The sequence below is a fragment of the Sparus aurata genome, chromosome 15 (assembly GCF_900880675.1).
Source record: "Sparus aurata chromosome 15, fSpaAur1.1, whole genome shotgun sequence".
Lineage (NCBI taxonomy): Eukaryota > Metazoa > Chordata > Actinopteri > Spariformes > Sparidae > Sparus > Sparus aurata.
In genome coordinates, this window is record NC_044201.1 from 11,187,693 (window position 1) to 11,203,060 (window position 15,368).

The 15,368-nt window shown below is 42.3% G+C and overlaps 1 protein-coding gene across 44 annotated transcripts in view; it reads left to right on the plus strand.

Annotated features, from left to right (window-relative positions):
• Window positions 1–14,705, plus strand: part of LOC115597081 (neurexin-1a) — a 276,475-nt gene extending 261,770 nt beyond the window's left edge. For 40 of the 44 annotated variants that reach the window (XM_030442701.1, XM_030442706.1, XM_030442725.1 and 37 more), the window contains one exon: window positions 12,682–14,705. In XM_030442701.1, coding sequence (XP_030298561.1) covers window positions 12,682–12,983 — 302 coding nt within the window. In that variant the 3' untranslated portion in view covers window positions 12,984–14,705. The remainder of the gene's footprint in view (window positions 1–12,681) is intronic. The other 4 variants (XM_030442696.1, XM_030442699.1, XM_030442698.1 and 1 more) reach the window with 1 other exon arrangement.
• The last annotated feature ends 663 nt before the right edge of the window (window positions 14,706–15,368 follow it).

A 15,368-nucleotide genomic window follows, 5' to 3' on the forward strand; every position in this document is an offset into this window, starting at 1 on the left:
CTACAGTCATAAACAGAATACAGTTAGTAGCAGTTTGCTACTCGTGGTGATACACTGCCCCTATTTATTAGGAGTATAAGATCAACACGTGGTAATTTCTTACATATTGCATTATTCAATGAAAAACTTGAGAACTGTCGTTCTTTAGCTTCCACCATCAAGATTTAACTGCCCTAACACCTGTAGTTTTTCATCTGGCACTGAGAACTGCATGCATTGCTAAAACTCCACACTGCCTCAGATATGTTGTATATGTCAAAGCAGCTGTTATGACTGTGTTTTAATTTTGCACCTTTATCGTCTTCATCAGCTCATGGCATGCACTAATGCGCAAACAGGCAGGTTCTCAAAAAAACAGAACGACGCACAGTTGTAATTATCAGACCCACACGACTCCGACACATGAAATCAAGGAGGATAAACCCACAAAGGAGTGCTTGAGAGCTGATTTTGCATTGCACACTCTTTCTGTGTGTAGAGGGTCCCCACTGTTGTCAATTAAATTCTACAGCGAGCAGTGGGAGTTCATCCTGTTGTAACTCATGTGCTATTGTTCACCTGCAAATATCAGGTGTCCTTAGTAAAGCAAATAAACACATTGTAGTTGTAACTGTGTGTTCAAGAGCCCTTGATGAATTCCGAACAAAAAGAATCAGTTTTTCCCCCTACAGTGTTTGAAAGCGCCTCAGTTTTTATCAGCACTACTTTGACAAATCGGGATTGTAAATGTGTTGGTTCCCTGCGTCCCCGCCAAACTTTTAATCTATTAACTTGCCACACATGGAAGGCAATTAAGTCCAACCCTTCGCTCCTGCCTATGAATGGAAGGATTTTCAAATGCAATCTGAAGTGATGAGAAGCACAGAGAACAATTAAGTCCAGACCCAAGGCCCCCCACTCCATCTAGATGTGCTATCGATCAGTATGTGGTCATAAAACCTCCACTAAATTAATGTCTGCCCCACAGCCAAGACTATCAACTTTCTAGTCTGCCTCTCTTCCTGTTCTCTGGTCTTCCACTGGCATGATTAGCCCTCACCACAGTTACTCTCTGCCTGTAAGTCTCGTACTGCACATCGGACTGATATTCCCATTGGGCGGCATCACAATAGGTGCTTCTAACTTTCATCTGCTACCTCTGTCAAGTACCATATACACAGGAGATTGGTCTGCATACTGATTCACCCCAGCAGCTTGCATTATGATATTTTTTGACAAGGGCATCTGCCAAAACATCAGTCGCGAACTGTGTGATGCTCAGGGACGCGCACTCCCAGAGCAGAGTATCCCTCTCCTTCTGTGATCACTGAAGGGGGATTTGACACCAGAGCTGCGGGCTCCCAGGGTGGCAGCTGTCTAACACCGTATCCTGATTAATATCTACATTCAGAACGATTCACACGCTCTGCCAAGCACTCGCCCGCATCTCAGACACTGTTTGCTGTGGATAAAGAACTGGATCCACTGTCGCTGATAAAGGACTACTTTCTCATATTACCATTCGGTCGACTCCCTTTAATGACACCGACAATATATCATGTCTCTCGCAACACCTTGACAGTCTTTTCGGCTCGAAGGCAGAGGGCAGACGGACATGCTTATGATATGCGCTCGGGCCCCACAACACATGTATACAGTAGGATAATGTTGGTGCATAAGCGATCCCAAGAGGTGAGCTTTGAAACGGAGTATTATCTGAGCTGTCTGCGGCCCAAGGTCAGCTCTAGATCATCCTGTGTATCACCGGAGTCTCGCCCCACAACACTCCCTATCAGCCGTTTGAGTGACATCAATCGGCTAAACTTACTTATTGCCGCGCTTTATTTCTCTTACCTCCGGAAACCATGGAAAAGCCAGCTGTACCAGCAGAGCTTATCACCCGGCAGGACTCAGATTAGATCACACTGCAGCAAATTGAATCCCCAACCACCCCCCCAGCCCCCCAACCCCCTGGGTCAGAAAACCACTGAGGAATACACAGGCCCATGATGCTGCAACACATCTGATCTGTAATAGGAGGCTGGTCCGGGGAGTGTGCATATACTCAGCAGCGGGGCTCTGACAGCTGCATATCACTGCGACTACGATTACAGGCACACATTAATGCGTCTGCCTGTGCGATGCCTATTGGAAAAAATTGCTCAGCAAAATAAAGTGCGCCGAGTGCTTCCATCTGATCCCACCTCACAGACGTACTGCATAAATGCTGATATTTAGCTCAAAAGGAGTCCTGCATTTCCCCGGAAATAAATGAAAATCGTTCTTGCAAAGGCCACGATGAAGTGATGGCCAATCATCTAGAAAAGATTTAGATGTGGGCTACGGTTGCGTGAAAATAGCCCATTGAGATGACGGCTTGTGCTGATTGTCAAGCACCAACCTCGGTTTTTTATGGTGAGAGTTAATGGAACAGGTTGTCGGCGAGCTGCATGGGGTCAGATGGAACTGATGTCTCTCGCCTACCTGCTTCATTTCACTGGCGTCATGCAGGCCGTTGATGGAGGGCAGCTGCTGCACGGCGACCCACATCCAAGGTTACATCCCGCATCCTGCCTTTGTTCATCATTTGTTTGTTTTTAGTGTGTTTTCCTCCTAAGCGCTCATGCTTTTTCCTGCTACTTCCATATTTGTGCAAATTAGTCAAATTCTAGGCACCAAAAAAGATGATGAACAATAGGTTTTAATGACAAATACACAATGTTAATTTTGAATTTGTCGCATGTCTTGTTCTTTTCTGTCTGTTTGAAGCAAATCAAGGGCAGCCAGTTAGCTTATGAGTGTAGGAGTGGGTTAATTAGCTAGCTTAGCTCCGTCCAACAGTTCAGAAATCCACCTATTAGCAACATTCAATTATCAGCACGCTTTATCTAGCTTAAAAGAAATGGTTCTCTTTCAGCAGGCTAGCTAACCGTCTCTTTGTTTGTGGTAATCTGGGCTCATTGGCAGCTTTTCGTAGCTTACAAATACAAACGTGATATCAGTCTTTCCATCTAACTCTCTGCCACATATTTTCAAAAAGGGGGATTTATGGATAAGAATTTGAATTAATTCTATAATGTGATAAAATACAGTTTTTATTTACTTCTGGTATACTGTGGGAAATGGGCAGCGCAGTGACCAAGATATGGGTGCAGATGTTTACAATTTTTATTCTAACTGTTAATTGTGCTCCAACTTGTGTTCCACACTAAAATTACACTCCTTTAATTGTTACTATAGAACCAACCGACTGGGTGTTCCCCTGAGAAAATGATGAAGTAAGGCACGAGAGAGACTTTCTTGCACTCGATTTCAGAGTGCACCATTTTTTCCACTCTGAAGTCAGACTACCCTGATCCCAGCCCCAGATGTTATTTTTCTTGGCGCGGTGTGCACAGAAGTAGACTGATGCATCCTGATATAACACTGGCTCCATCAGTCGGATGTTTATCTTGGAAATGTTTACACTTTACCTCTCCCACCATCATTATCCTCACATACAGTCAAGCAAAATGGGCTCCCTTGTCAAATGCAAGTACACAGCGGCAGCCTCAGTCAGTTCCTCTGCATATGCACTTTTCTACATTTCACAAATAATCCCTCAGTGCTTTTATTCTCGGCTCCAGTGGCCCCTTCACTGTAGATAGCCCATAGGCAGGTTAAGGTTAATCATATCCAGTTTCCTCTTCTCTCCGTGCTACCTCATCTTTTTCTATCCTCAAGCATTCTGCGGTGACATTAGCAGCTACTAATGTGTTTGACATTTGTTTTAATAGATGTAATTTATGGGTGGGGAAACAATGCATATAGTAAACCAATAAATCAAGTGGCAAATGAATATTCTCTTTAACCCGATGGCAATGGCTGGAATGCACCCAGCCAGGAGAGAGAAAAAAAAAATTGAGTAAATTATTGTTTTAAAAGTAGCTGTGAGATTAATGAAACATTAAGAGCACAGTGCTGGCTTAAGAGGTCACTGCCCACATTTAATAGGTTATTCAATCATACCCAGCTGGAACTCTGTGTGTGTTCATCCCTTCCTTTTGCTGAACACACTGACATGCGCCTCGCATGCCAACAGGCTGCTGCTCACAGACGTGGTTTAACAAATGAAAAAACCTTTTGAAGACCGGATGCCCGCTGAATTTGATGAGAGCTCGTGCTCATCAAACGACGCTAATGACCTTCAAGCATAGTGCCCGCTCTTTAGCCAAACATGTCACTATCATTATTGCATACTTTGCCCAATTTATTCAGACAAATCTCATGGAATTCTGCCATTTTTGTTTTCCTGTGCTCTTTCAGCGAGGATTACGGCGTCCAAGCCTTCTCTCTACATTCTATTTTAAATGAAGTGTGTTCTGAGAGAAAACAGGATTTCACACCCACTGTCAGTCTTTCTCTTTACTGATCCCTCCATATTTATATTTTTCAATTATTTTTATTTTTCTACCGCACATCTCCTGGGTGTGCTGACATTGATGCTAACACAATGTGTCTGTTTATGAGTTTAAGTAGGGCATGAAAGACTTTGCATTCCCGGGAAAAGCAAGGAATCTCAGTCAGAGGTCAGTTATGGTAATAATATAAGTAAGTCTGGGCCTGGAAATATAACCCACCAATTCACAGATGACCAATCAGCAGAGTGCTTTCTGAAATGCACTAAAATGCCTTATTTTGCGTTATTGACTTCTCAATCCAGCAAAAGTATCAAAGACGTCTGATCGGTGCACACAGAAAAATAGAATATGTATGATATAACGGCCATTATGTTGTTGTGAGCATGTGAATAAGTCTCTTCTTCTGTCTGGGGGCTATATGTGCTAAAACCAGTTACATTTCTTGTAAGACACAATGAGCTCCAGAAAAATTAGTGACCACTATTTCTTTGACCCATCTGGTAGATTTTTTATTCTTTTTTCTCTCATTTCACATGAAGAGATATTGGAAAACTAACAGGAAGAGTGCCTTCACACTTTGTAGTCTCAATTCGCAGAACAGTTTGTGTCAAAATGTTTCGGAAACAGTGCGAGCCTGCACTTAAGATTTGATCATCCACTTGCAGCAGAAGATCGTTTAGCTTCTGTGCACTCTTCTCAACGCAATGTGGAGCTTCTGTGTGGCTGCCGGCCAACTATATGACAAATATCCATAACAAATATGGACCCTGAGGACATGCAACCTGACTCTTTCGGAAGCTAATCAAGAAATGAATTCCAGACTTGTACTGTTCAGACCTCCGCCTTTGTCTCGCCTCTCCTTGCGGAACCCCTCTGGGCGAAGGCCTGAACTGCCCCCCAGACTTTTTATTGGGCTCAATCAAACACCTTTCAATAATTCTCAGTTCGACCTCATTTCATGGCCGCTGAGCTCTCTGTTCATCGTCCACCATCAGCAGGAGCGGAGCCACTTCAGACTCACACAGGCACACTGTCATCAGGCATCCTGCCAGCATGTCACAAGTACAGGATGGCTTGAATCACTTCTCGAGGACATGCTGATAATTAAAGAGGGAAGAGGGATTTAATAAGTGTTTTGGCTCTGCTGCGGTTGATACAGTGACCTGTCTGCACGCTGATCCCCAACTATATGACGGCTCTGACAGCTTGTGATTATGGCTGGATATGTGAAGTAAGAAGATGGTATAACATTAATCTGGCTGAATAACAGCAATGTGTCAGTGAGCATGCCAACTAAGCCCGGGTCGCTCTGAAGGCGTCCCACAGCGACACCTCCTCGAGCTCTCAGTGAAGCATGATGCACCGCTAATGTTCGCAAGGTTGCAGAGAGCCAGGTTCACATAAAATCTCCTTTCATTACCTTCTTGCTAACAATAACTTCATTCTTGGGATTATTTTTTTTGCCAGCTATAAACCCAAATGTGCAATAGCGCATCCATTTACGGAAAACCACTGTCCATGTGTGCTCTACAAAACTCTTCTCGACCCATTACCACCACCAGTTAATGAAAGGTCAAGCCCAGTCTGTCCATCCAATATATCCTAAGTAGTCCTGGTTGCTCCATTAGCTCTCAACAAGCCTCACACGCACCTGAAGCAAACCCCTCGCCTCGACACTCTCCCCGCTTTCCGTCATCCGTGGCCCCCATCAACCTGCTCACCCTGCAACAAATTACAAAACAAATGAACCCTCTCGCTGGAGACAAATGAGGAAAAATAGTCTTTGAAGAGGACCATTTATTCAAATCCCGGCTGACAGTGTGGAATCTCTGATCCCATTCCTCTCCTTGAGAGCACGTTGCAGAAAGGAGTCAGGCAAAGAGAAGGGGAAGCACATCAGGCATATCGCAGGCTTCTAAATGACAAGTGCCATTGCAGCGATGCTAATGTCTCCGGGAGGCGAGCTGATGTATCCATACTGGAGAATCCAGGTAGAATTAAGAGGAAATATGCTGTCAAATAAACCCCGCAGTAACCAGAACATTGGAGCCAGACCAATCTCTGCGTTGATGTCATTGCACCCTTCAGTGCCTCTCTGTAAGGCAAATGCAATTCCCTGGCCAGGCTATTTCATTTTCCTCACGAACATTTATGGATCAGGGTCACATAAAAGTTCATCTATGCTTCTTTGTTTACGGTTTTTCCGCGTGTATCTCGGCAAAGTCTTGGTAAAAGCAAATGATTTGTGACTAAATGGCTGAAGCATTAACTGATGTCCTTGTGAATAAAAACCGCAAGGACTTTATGATGGTCTGGATGTGATACTGTAATTTAAGTCTCGCTCCGGGATGAGATGCAGAGGAGGAAGTTATTCTGGCAGCTTTTACATAACTGCAATCCTTCAAAAGTTAACCCCCCTGAGTTTACCTCTATCGCTTCGCGAGTGCACCCCCGCTGTGCTGCCATGAAGCTAGGCGCCACTTTAAGGTCATTTTCCCCATGTCTAATTTTACCCTTGGGTACGCTCGAGTAGAGCGTATAAGAGCAGCCATCATTTTAAACACTTGTTTCAGGCGCTATTTCTTTCTCAGTTTATGTGCCTTCATTCTGAGGTGATGGAGTGCTAATGAACAGACAGGCAGATGCATTTTGACTCAGGTCTTATGGGCCCCTCTTGAAGGCCTTGTGTCTGCCACATTACTTTGCCTGAACCCAACTTGAGGGAGAGCAGGGCAGGGTTAGCTCATGGGTAACAATTGCGCCGCATCATCAGGTGTATCAGTTAATGTAAGGGACTAGGCTAGATCCCCGCACGCCATCAGGTGGCTCTTTGACAGACACTGCAGAGACCAAATGCAAGCTAATGAGCTGTAATGAATGCTAATCTTTTTGGACAAAACATGGCTGTGTCAGCACTGCTCTAAATGAGGTGTTAATCCTTTAAGTAGTGGTCACTGCTCAGCTTTCCTTCTTAAAATATTGAGTTGGATTTTGCAGGAAAAGATTAGAATTTCGGCCAAAAATCTCTCACTTTTACAGTAATGGAAGAAGGTTTGTGGTCAGTTGAACGAGGGTTTCTCAATGACAGAAAGACTGCGCGAACGCAGCCTGTGGGGAGCCAATCAACAGATCCAGGCAAGAGGAAATAACAAAGCCCAGAGCACGAGGTGTCAGATCACAGAAGGAGGAACAACGCACCATGATTCTGTTAACACATGACTCAATCCTGATATAGCAGACTGCAGCCGCTTGCCTCTCGAGCTCACCTTGCTGTAGGAGCCGGCCGAGGTCCCATATACAACCCTCGAGTGCCACATCGAGAGCTCTCTACTCCATCAACCTGCTACGTTACCTACACTTTCAACTTTTTGACCCCGAACAAAGGATAGATAGCGAATATGAAAGTAACTCACCATTAATGCCCGCACAATGGCTTGCTGGGGAAGAGCCATGTCAACCAGTGGCTTTTGCCCACAAGGCGAGACCATTCTTCACACCTGTCTGCAAGGATAAGTGGGCTTGTCACAAGCAGAGCTAATCTGTTGCAACGCTCAGTCACACTCAATCCCCCAGTGGTACTCTCCGCTTGTCCTTGAATGTCTGCTGGCATTGGAAGCATACTTGGGCCGCTGATCAGTCTAACCATGGTGGAAGACATGTCAATGAATGGCAGCGGCGTCTCCTCTCTTGACAGCCCAGAGAACTTTTGCCCTTTACAGTTTACACTTTTCTGTGCCCTTTAGTCCGGCAAGAACAAGATCTACCTGCGCGCGCAAGCTGTGTGAGTCATTAGCTAATATTACACCGTTCAGAGCCATGCTTGTCTGAAAATTAAGCTGTCACTCAAGAAGAGAAATGAAAGCAATCAAAAAAGTACTTTATCTCTAAAGCTATCCACAACGAGTGAGACACGAGAGAGAGAAAAAACAGTGAAGAGGGCTATCACAGACATAAGGAGCGCTGTATTACAACTTGGACAGCATTCAGAATATGAAGTGGGCACGCTGATGTGCAATCACCTCCCCATTCACTGGTGGTAACGATTTCCCGAAAGTGTAGCAGTCTCTCTGTGCTAGCGAACATTCAAGGTTCATTGTTGTGCAAACACTGGATAATAACAGTTAGGATGATTATTGTGAAATAGACATGAAGTGTACTCCAGAGAGGGAGGATGTGTATGGTATGCAAACTGGTTGTTGGTTGGTTTCAGCCCCTTAACTCTTAATCATTTATACTTAAAGGAGGCATGCTATGCCCTTTTTCAGGTCCATAATTTTATTTTGATTTACTACTAGACTAGGTTTGCATGCTGAAGTGGTCCAAAAAACACATTGGTTTTCTCATATTGTCCAATGCTGCAGCTCTGTAGCTCCCTCTGTCTGAAATGCTCTGTTTTAGCCCCTGTCTCTTTAAGGCCCAGCCTCCTGAATACCTTGTCTCCTCTGATTGGTCAGCTCACACACATGCCTGACCCAGCGTCACTAACAGAGCAGCTGTACTAATTCAAGTCTCACATCCAAAACTAGCAGCTAGGCATAAACTATGCAAATGAAATGAAGTGATGAAATTGAAGGCGCGACTACTGACGAGGTGCTTCACCTTACTGAAAATGCATCCTACCATTCAAGACAGGCATTGGTTTCCATTCATTTCAAGTGGTAGATTCTTGAAACTGGAGTTGTCACATCCATCACATGAACGTCAAATCTGCATTAAAAGAGGAATTATGTCTAAAAGCAGTGCAGATTGGCCATACTGCATTTTCAAGCAAAGACAATGTTACATTGACAAAATCCAAAGTAGTATTGATGTCCACTGTGATAGATGCAGGCCATTTAAGAGCGTTTCAAGAATTTTGTAATATTACCTTATTGTAAAACTAAAAATACAAAAATCAATAGAAACCAATGGAGACCTGGGAAAATGTATCCACAAATCTAAATTAAATTTTAATGGTTTGCAGAATGGAATATGTATTTGTGATTCTTATTGAATGAGAAAAGATATTCACTGTAATCGGAAGGACACCAAAAAGTGAATTTATTTTGTGCCTGTTTGAGACGTCGCCACAGAAGTCGAATGGGATGTGCTGCAAAAACAGATCAGGGAGAGACAACCTCTTCTTTTTATACAACAAGAACAAGAAGTGCCCTCTTTGCTCATGCTCAGAGAAGTTAGTCCGTCATAAAATAAGGATTTGATAAGATGAGACAAGCTGGTTATGATGAACTTCAATCGCAGCAAAATTTTGTTTTCCATGTCTTGTCCTTTTGATGTCAGACAGAAGAGAGAGTTGCTCTCGACTGTGGATAGTGGATAGTGAGTTTGAGCTTAGAAAAGAGGGTTACTCATGTGGAAATGTTACTTTGACTAGCCAAGATCAAAAGGTTGGAAATAATGAAGACACAATGTCGTGGTCTTTGTTTTAGAGTGAATCTTTCGTTTTAAAGCTGGTTCAATATCAAAGCTGAAGAATGCAATTATTTCCTAACACCAAAATGCTCTCATGAAAAAAAAAAAAAAAAATTAGAGAGGAAAGTGGGCCAGCAAAATGGGACATGAGGGACGGCACCAGTCAGATTATTTTCAATAAATATCAAATAGCCATTTTATCATCACATAAAAATGTTGTAAATGTAGAGTCAAATTACTTGGTTGACTGCTGCTCACATGAATATTCCTCAATATGACAAATTAATATTGTTGATACTGTTAACGTGAATACAGTTAGCTTCTGTTAAATGTCAATATATACTGAGTGCTGGTAGTCTTAAAGCCGGGGAGGACAGTATAACTGATCTAACTCTTCACAAAAGCTTCAGTGCCATAGGAAATACATGACATTGTAGCTGCATGACAACAGCGAACACACTCAAGAGTTAAAAAAAAGGAAAAAGAAAAGTGTATTTAATTTCCTGACAGAATTTCAACCACAGTTCTAAGGTCGTTTTAAATGTCAGAATCATGAATCTATAATAAGAGTGCCACAGGTAGGCAAACTTAACCTTCAGCTACAGACTACAGCTACAGCATGACAACACAATTTCACCATGCAACACACCCATTCATTAAGGATAACAGAATTGCGTGCTTTGAGCTAATATAGCATTTATGCTAGCTTATGCTCACTTACTATGAAATGTATTAAAACTATGAAAATACATTTGAAGTGTTACTCAATATTAAACGTGTGTGGCGCAAAAGGCCAAAAAACATTGTGCCCTATAAAAGAGGTGCTATATAAACACAGTACAACCTTTTCCTTTGTTCGACACACCTTTATCCTGCTAACATTGTCGCCATTTTTCACCTTCAAAAGAAGCATTTATAATGTATTTCAGGCAGATACAATTAGCACCCAGGTGTCCATAGCCAACAGTGCTTCTCGCACGCTAACCATGACTGTTTCCTGAACCTAACAAAGACGCTTTTGTGTTGCTAAAATTCAAAGCAACTGAAAACTGAAAGTAGAAAAAAAATAAAAGTCAAGGAAAAATAACTCCTGTGCCTGACACATTTGTACGCCATGACCTCCCCCTAAAATTGACTTTGTTCATTTTTATACTACATCACCTGGAGACAGATAAAAAAAACTAGATATTTGCTGTGTGACAATTTTCACCAAGACACTCTGTATATCAAAAGGGACAGATAATAAAGTCGCCTTCAAGTCAATCCCTTTGAGTTGAACATGAAAAATGAACTCTCAAGTGTTAAGACCATACGAAAAGTCATTTATACTGAGTTAGAAAGTGGCACGTGTATTGCTTCAGAGTACGGGAATTATTGTATGCATTGTATATTCAGTGCATCTCTTCAAAAGAGTGCTTCAGCACTCTGTGGCCAAGGACAAAGCAGAATAGCACAAAGCTCGCCAGATATCTTTAACACAACTGTCCAGTCAACACAGTGGAAATGATTCATGTCAAGACAGCTGTTTATGTCGCTGTTGTTACAATCTGTTTGCCCAGTGTAAATGCAAATCGAAGCGTAACATCTTCACATCAACACAACTATGATCTGAACCCCACTGTAAATCCTTAATACTTTTTTTTTTTTTTTTTTTTTGCCCCAATCCAGTGGAACCAGAGTGCTTTCATTTTCCAAATGTTAGTGTTGAGTGTTTGGATTTCACAAATGCAACAAAGAGGGCTTAAGTAGAAATGATGACTGCGACGAAAAACACACAGAGAGATGTGCCAGGAGAACAGAAAAATATCAGGGGGCTGACGTGTTTTCAGAATGTGCTCCATTGAATGGCGCCATCTCAGAACAGAAGTGGGGACAGCCTTTGGCGAAATCTGCTGAGTCAATTGAAGAATTGTTTCCCTCTGAAAGATTTATTTTTTTCGCCGGCTGTGATACAGTCATGCCACTCGTATATATAGTAAACGTTGGAAATGTGCTCTGCTCATTCATGACAGCACTGTGAGACATGTTAAGAGCTTTTAGCCGTGCTTGTTAGTGAATCATTTAGACATTAGTCTTCCTGTCAGCTTCACCTCTGAAGTGAGAAAATCTCCTTACCTTACAGCGTCTCACCTTCTCCATCCTCCCATGTACGAACAATTACAGCACAGTGGATGTCGTTGGAGTAATGTTACTGCCGGAATTAAAATGCTGATAGGCAGTAGATTAGACAGGTAAAATGGCATGTACTTTAGGCCAGGTCTACAAAAAAGTCAGGCTCCTACATTTATTGAAAGCCCTAATAGATACTTTGGTTTCTTGGGGGTGATACAGGAACGACTGTGTGGCATTTCAATATAATTTCTAGGCTAATTGTCGGATTCTGTGACTGTCAAAGGATGTAAAATATAGTCTTTAAGAGTTTTATAAGAAAATCCACATGGAGGCATTTGTGTCCCATTTAACCGCGGGGGTAATATTTGACAGTTTGTAGCTTGCATGCCGATTGGATTGTTAAAACACTTTAATACTCAGATTCTCCTTTTTGTATTAATCTTTCTCGTTTTGGCAGAACTGATTAAACTGGGACCTCCTCATCCTCGCCATCGCATGCTATGCTATTTAGCATCATGATGATATGACACTGTTGTCTCGTCACTGTGAACAGTAACTGCATGCTCCTCTACTAGAAAGCCAATCCTATCAGCCAACATGTCCTTTCAGCCTCGGCAAACTCGAGCCATCAACATTAAACTGTAATATCGATCCAAACGTGCAGAGAAGAAATGCATTCATTCGCCACCATAAATCCAGTCATAGTAATGATGATAAAATGGAAAAAGACAACAAGCTCAGTCCATTTGTGGTAATCATATCTCTGTCTCCCCTGCAGCCAATCCCACTGGCGCTGGAACGAAGGGAGACCCAGGCACCGAGGTCTTCCGGGAGTCCAGCAGCACGACGGGGATGGTGGTCGGCATCGTGGCGGCGGCGGCGCTGTGTATCCTCATCCTGCTCTACGCTATGTACAAATACCGGAACAGGGACGAGGGCTCGTACCACGTGGACGAGAGCCGCAACTACATCAGCAACTCGGCGCAGTCCAACGGCACCGTCATCAAAGAGAAACCAGTGAACACCGCCAAAACCTCGAGCAAGAGCAAGAAGAACAAGGACAAGGAGTATTACGTGTGATTGTGAGAGCTTTGGTCTTTTGCTGGACCAACCTAAACGTTTCTCGGAAAAGACAAATCAGGACATCAACATGTGTACAGTATAATAACAAAGATGAACATTATTTAGTCATTTTTTCCTACAAGACAATGCTCTGAAAAGTAAATATGAAAAATGAAATAATAACTTTCTCTAGGGAAGATTTACTGTCCAGAAGGAGACTGAGGGAAAAAATGTCTCTGGCAAACCATTTGACAATGAACTGAACACATATCTAACATGTCAACCAAACAACATTAACCCATCTGTGACTTGTTTCCTCAGCCAGGACGATGTGATTGAACTCCCTTGTTTCTGGCAAACAGAGGAGCGCAGATGCACTTTGCAAAAAGGGACATTACTGACTTTTCATTTACATTGCCTGTGTTTGTGTTGTTGAGACTTTTTCTACAGGAAAATGACACAATGCATTAAATAAATACATACATAAATACGCCAAACATTTTACCGTGGACGGAGAGAAAAAAAAATCAGGTGACAGAGTATTCAGAGAGGAAAAAAAATATATCCCCTGATGGATGTCTGGGGATATCAGCCAAAGTACACACTGAAGAGGCGGTGATGGCCGGCAGAGACTAATACCTGGCTGACTGAACTGCCGCAGTGCAACGGTGAGAATGAATGGCAGTTTTTTTTCTTGAAAGACTGTTTTAAAAAGAAGAATCCGTCCATTGTGCCGGTGAGAAATCTGGAGGCCTTCGTCTTCACATGGTGTGAACTCAAAGGAGAGAGTTTTTCCTCAGAATCATGGGGACCTCTCAAAGGTGATCAATCGGGAGCCATGCACGCAAAATTATCTTATTACAGTACATATGTTGATATACAGTACAACCACATCTATATGTGCTTTCTGGACTGTGACAAAGTGGTGTTTTATAGCCTGTTGTATAGATGATGCAAACTATAACTGCTACTCAACCATTTTGGAATAAAAGTAAAAAAAAAAAAAAAAAAAAAAAAGGACAAAAAGAAGACATAAGTGTTATTAAGTGTTGCTAGACATAGACAATTTTATGAAAACATCTGCATTTCTTTTTTCGGTTGGATAATGATTTGATTCTCCCCTGTTTTTACATGTGTTCCTATATAGTTTTTATACAAATGCCAACCTGAGATACATGATCCCGGACCGGTAGTAGCCTAACCGTAACCCAAAAACTGCACAAGGTGTTGATAACGTGGCATGACAACTTGTGTGGCTCTCTTTTAAGGATACTGGTAGAATCACTGCCTTCCTCCTCAATCCTGACTTACATGAGTGAGAATGGAGAATGCGAGTGATGACGATGGACGACGCCAATGATTAAGATAAATTAACTTGCTGTGCGTGTTTCCAAGTGGTATTATAAGATTGTCCAATGTGTGCTTGGGCTGATGCAAAAACCGGAGGAGAATAGCTCAAATAAGTCTCCGTTTCAACTGTTCTGTGTTTGTTCTGTCATTCTGTCAGTCAATTCTGCTTTCCAGAAACCTGTACTTGGAATGAGTATGAGAAAAAAGGCCATGAACTATAAATGATGATTATAAATTCTCTTTGTTTGCTCTTCTTTTTCATTTCATCTTGGGTGTTTTATGTTTCGACTGTAACCCTTCTTGTACTCCAACGTTAAAAAAAGAAATTAATTATAAAAAGAAAACTAGTTTTGAAAAATCAAATGAATAAAATATTACCTAAGTGAACTTAAACCGGTCTTTTGACAAAATGTATCCGAGACACATGCCAGAGTTATGATTTTTTTATTTTCGCATCCAGCGAACACCATTTACATCATTAAAAGGGTACATTTGTCTGACTCAAGATGGAAAGTGTGAAGAATCAACATTGGGTGCCTACACTACCCACAATGCAACTCGGCTGCTGACAGTTTGGACAGAGATTTCGGTGTGATATGCAAGCAGTGGCTAATATAGCCTTGAGAAGCTAAAGCGGAGATGATTACTAAAATGACTAAAGAGGTCTGGTTAACTCACGTACTCCAACTCCTCAGCACCGACTCGAGTGACATCACCTGAGGAAATGTATCAGATCTTGCACAGCTCCCTCTAAAACCATACAAGGCTTTGTACAGACTTTAAACTTCCCCCTGTTGCAAAGACAGCATTAGCCACATGGCTACCGCCAGCAGCCTGGCTACTGTCCAGAGCAAAAGAAATAACCATAAGATAAATAATAAGAGCTGTAAACCCAGATCTCAGTGCTATGAAAAGGCAGAGTTAAACACTTGGTTGAATTAATCAGCAGGAATGTTTTTTTTGTTTTTTTTACTTACTGATCCAGTAGAGAAAGTGCCTGCTTTTGAAATATCTTGAGTGCTGGTGGTAACAAGAACACATATAACCATTTAA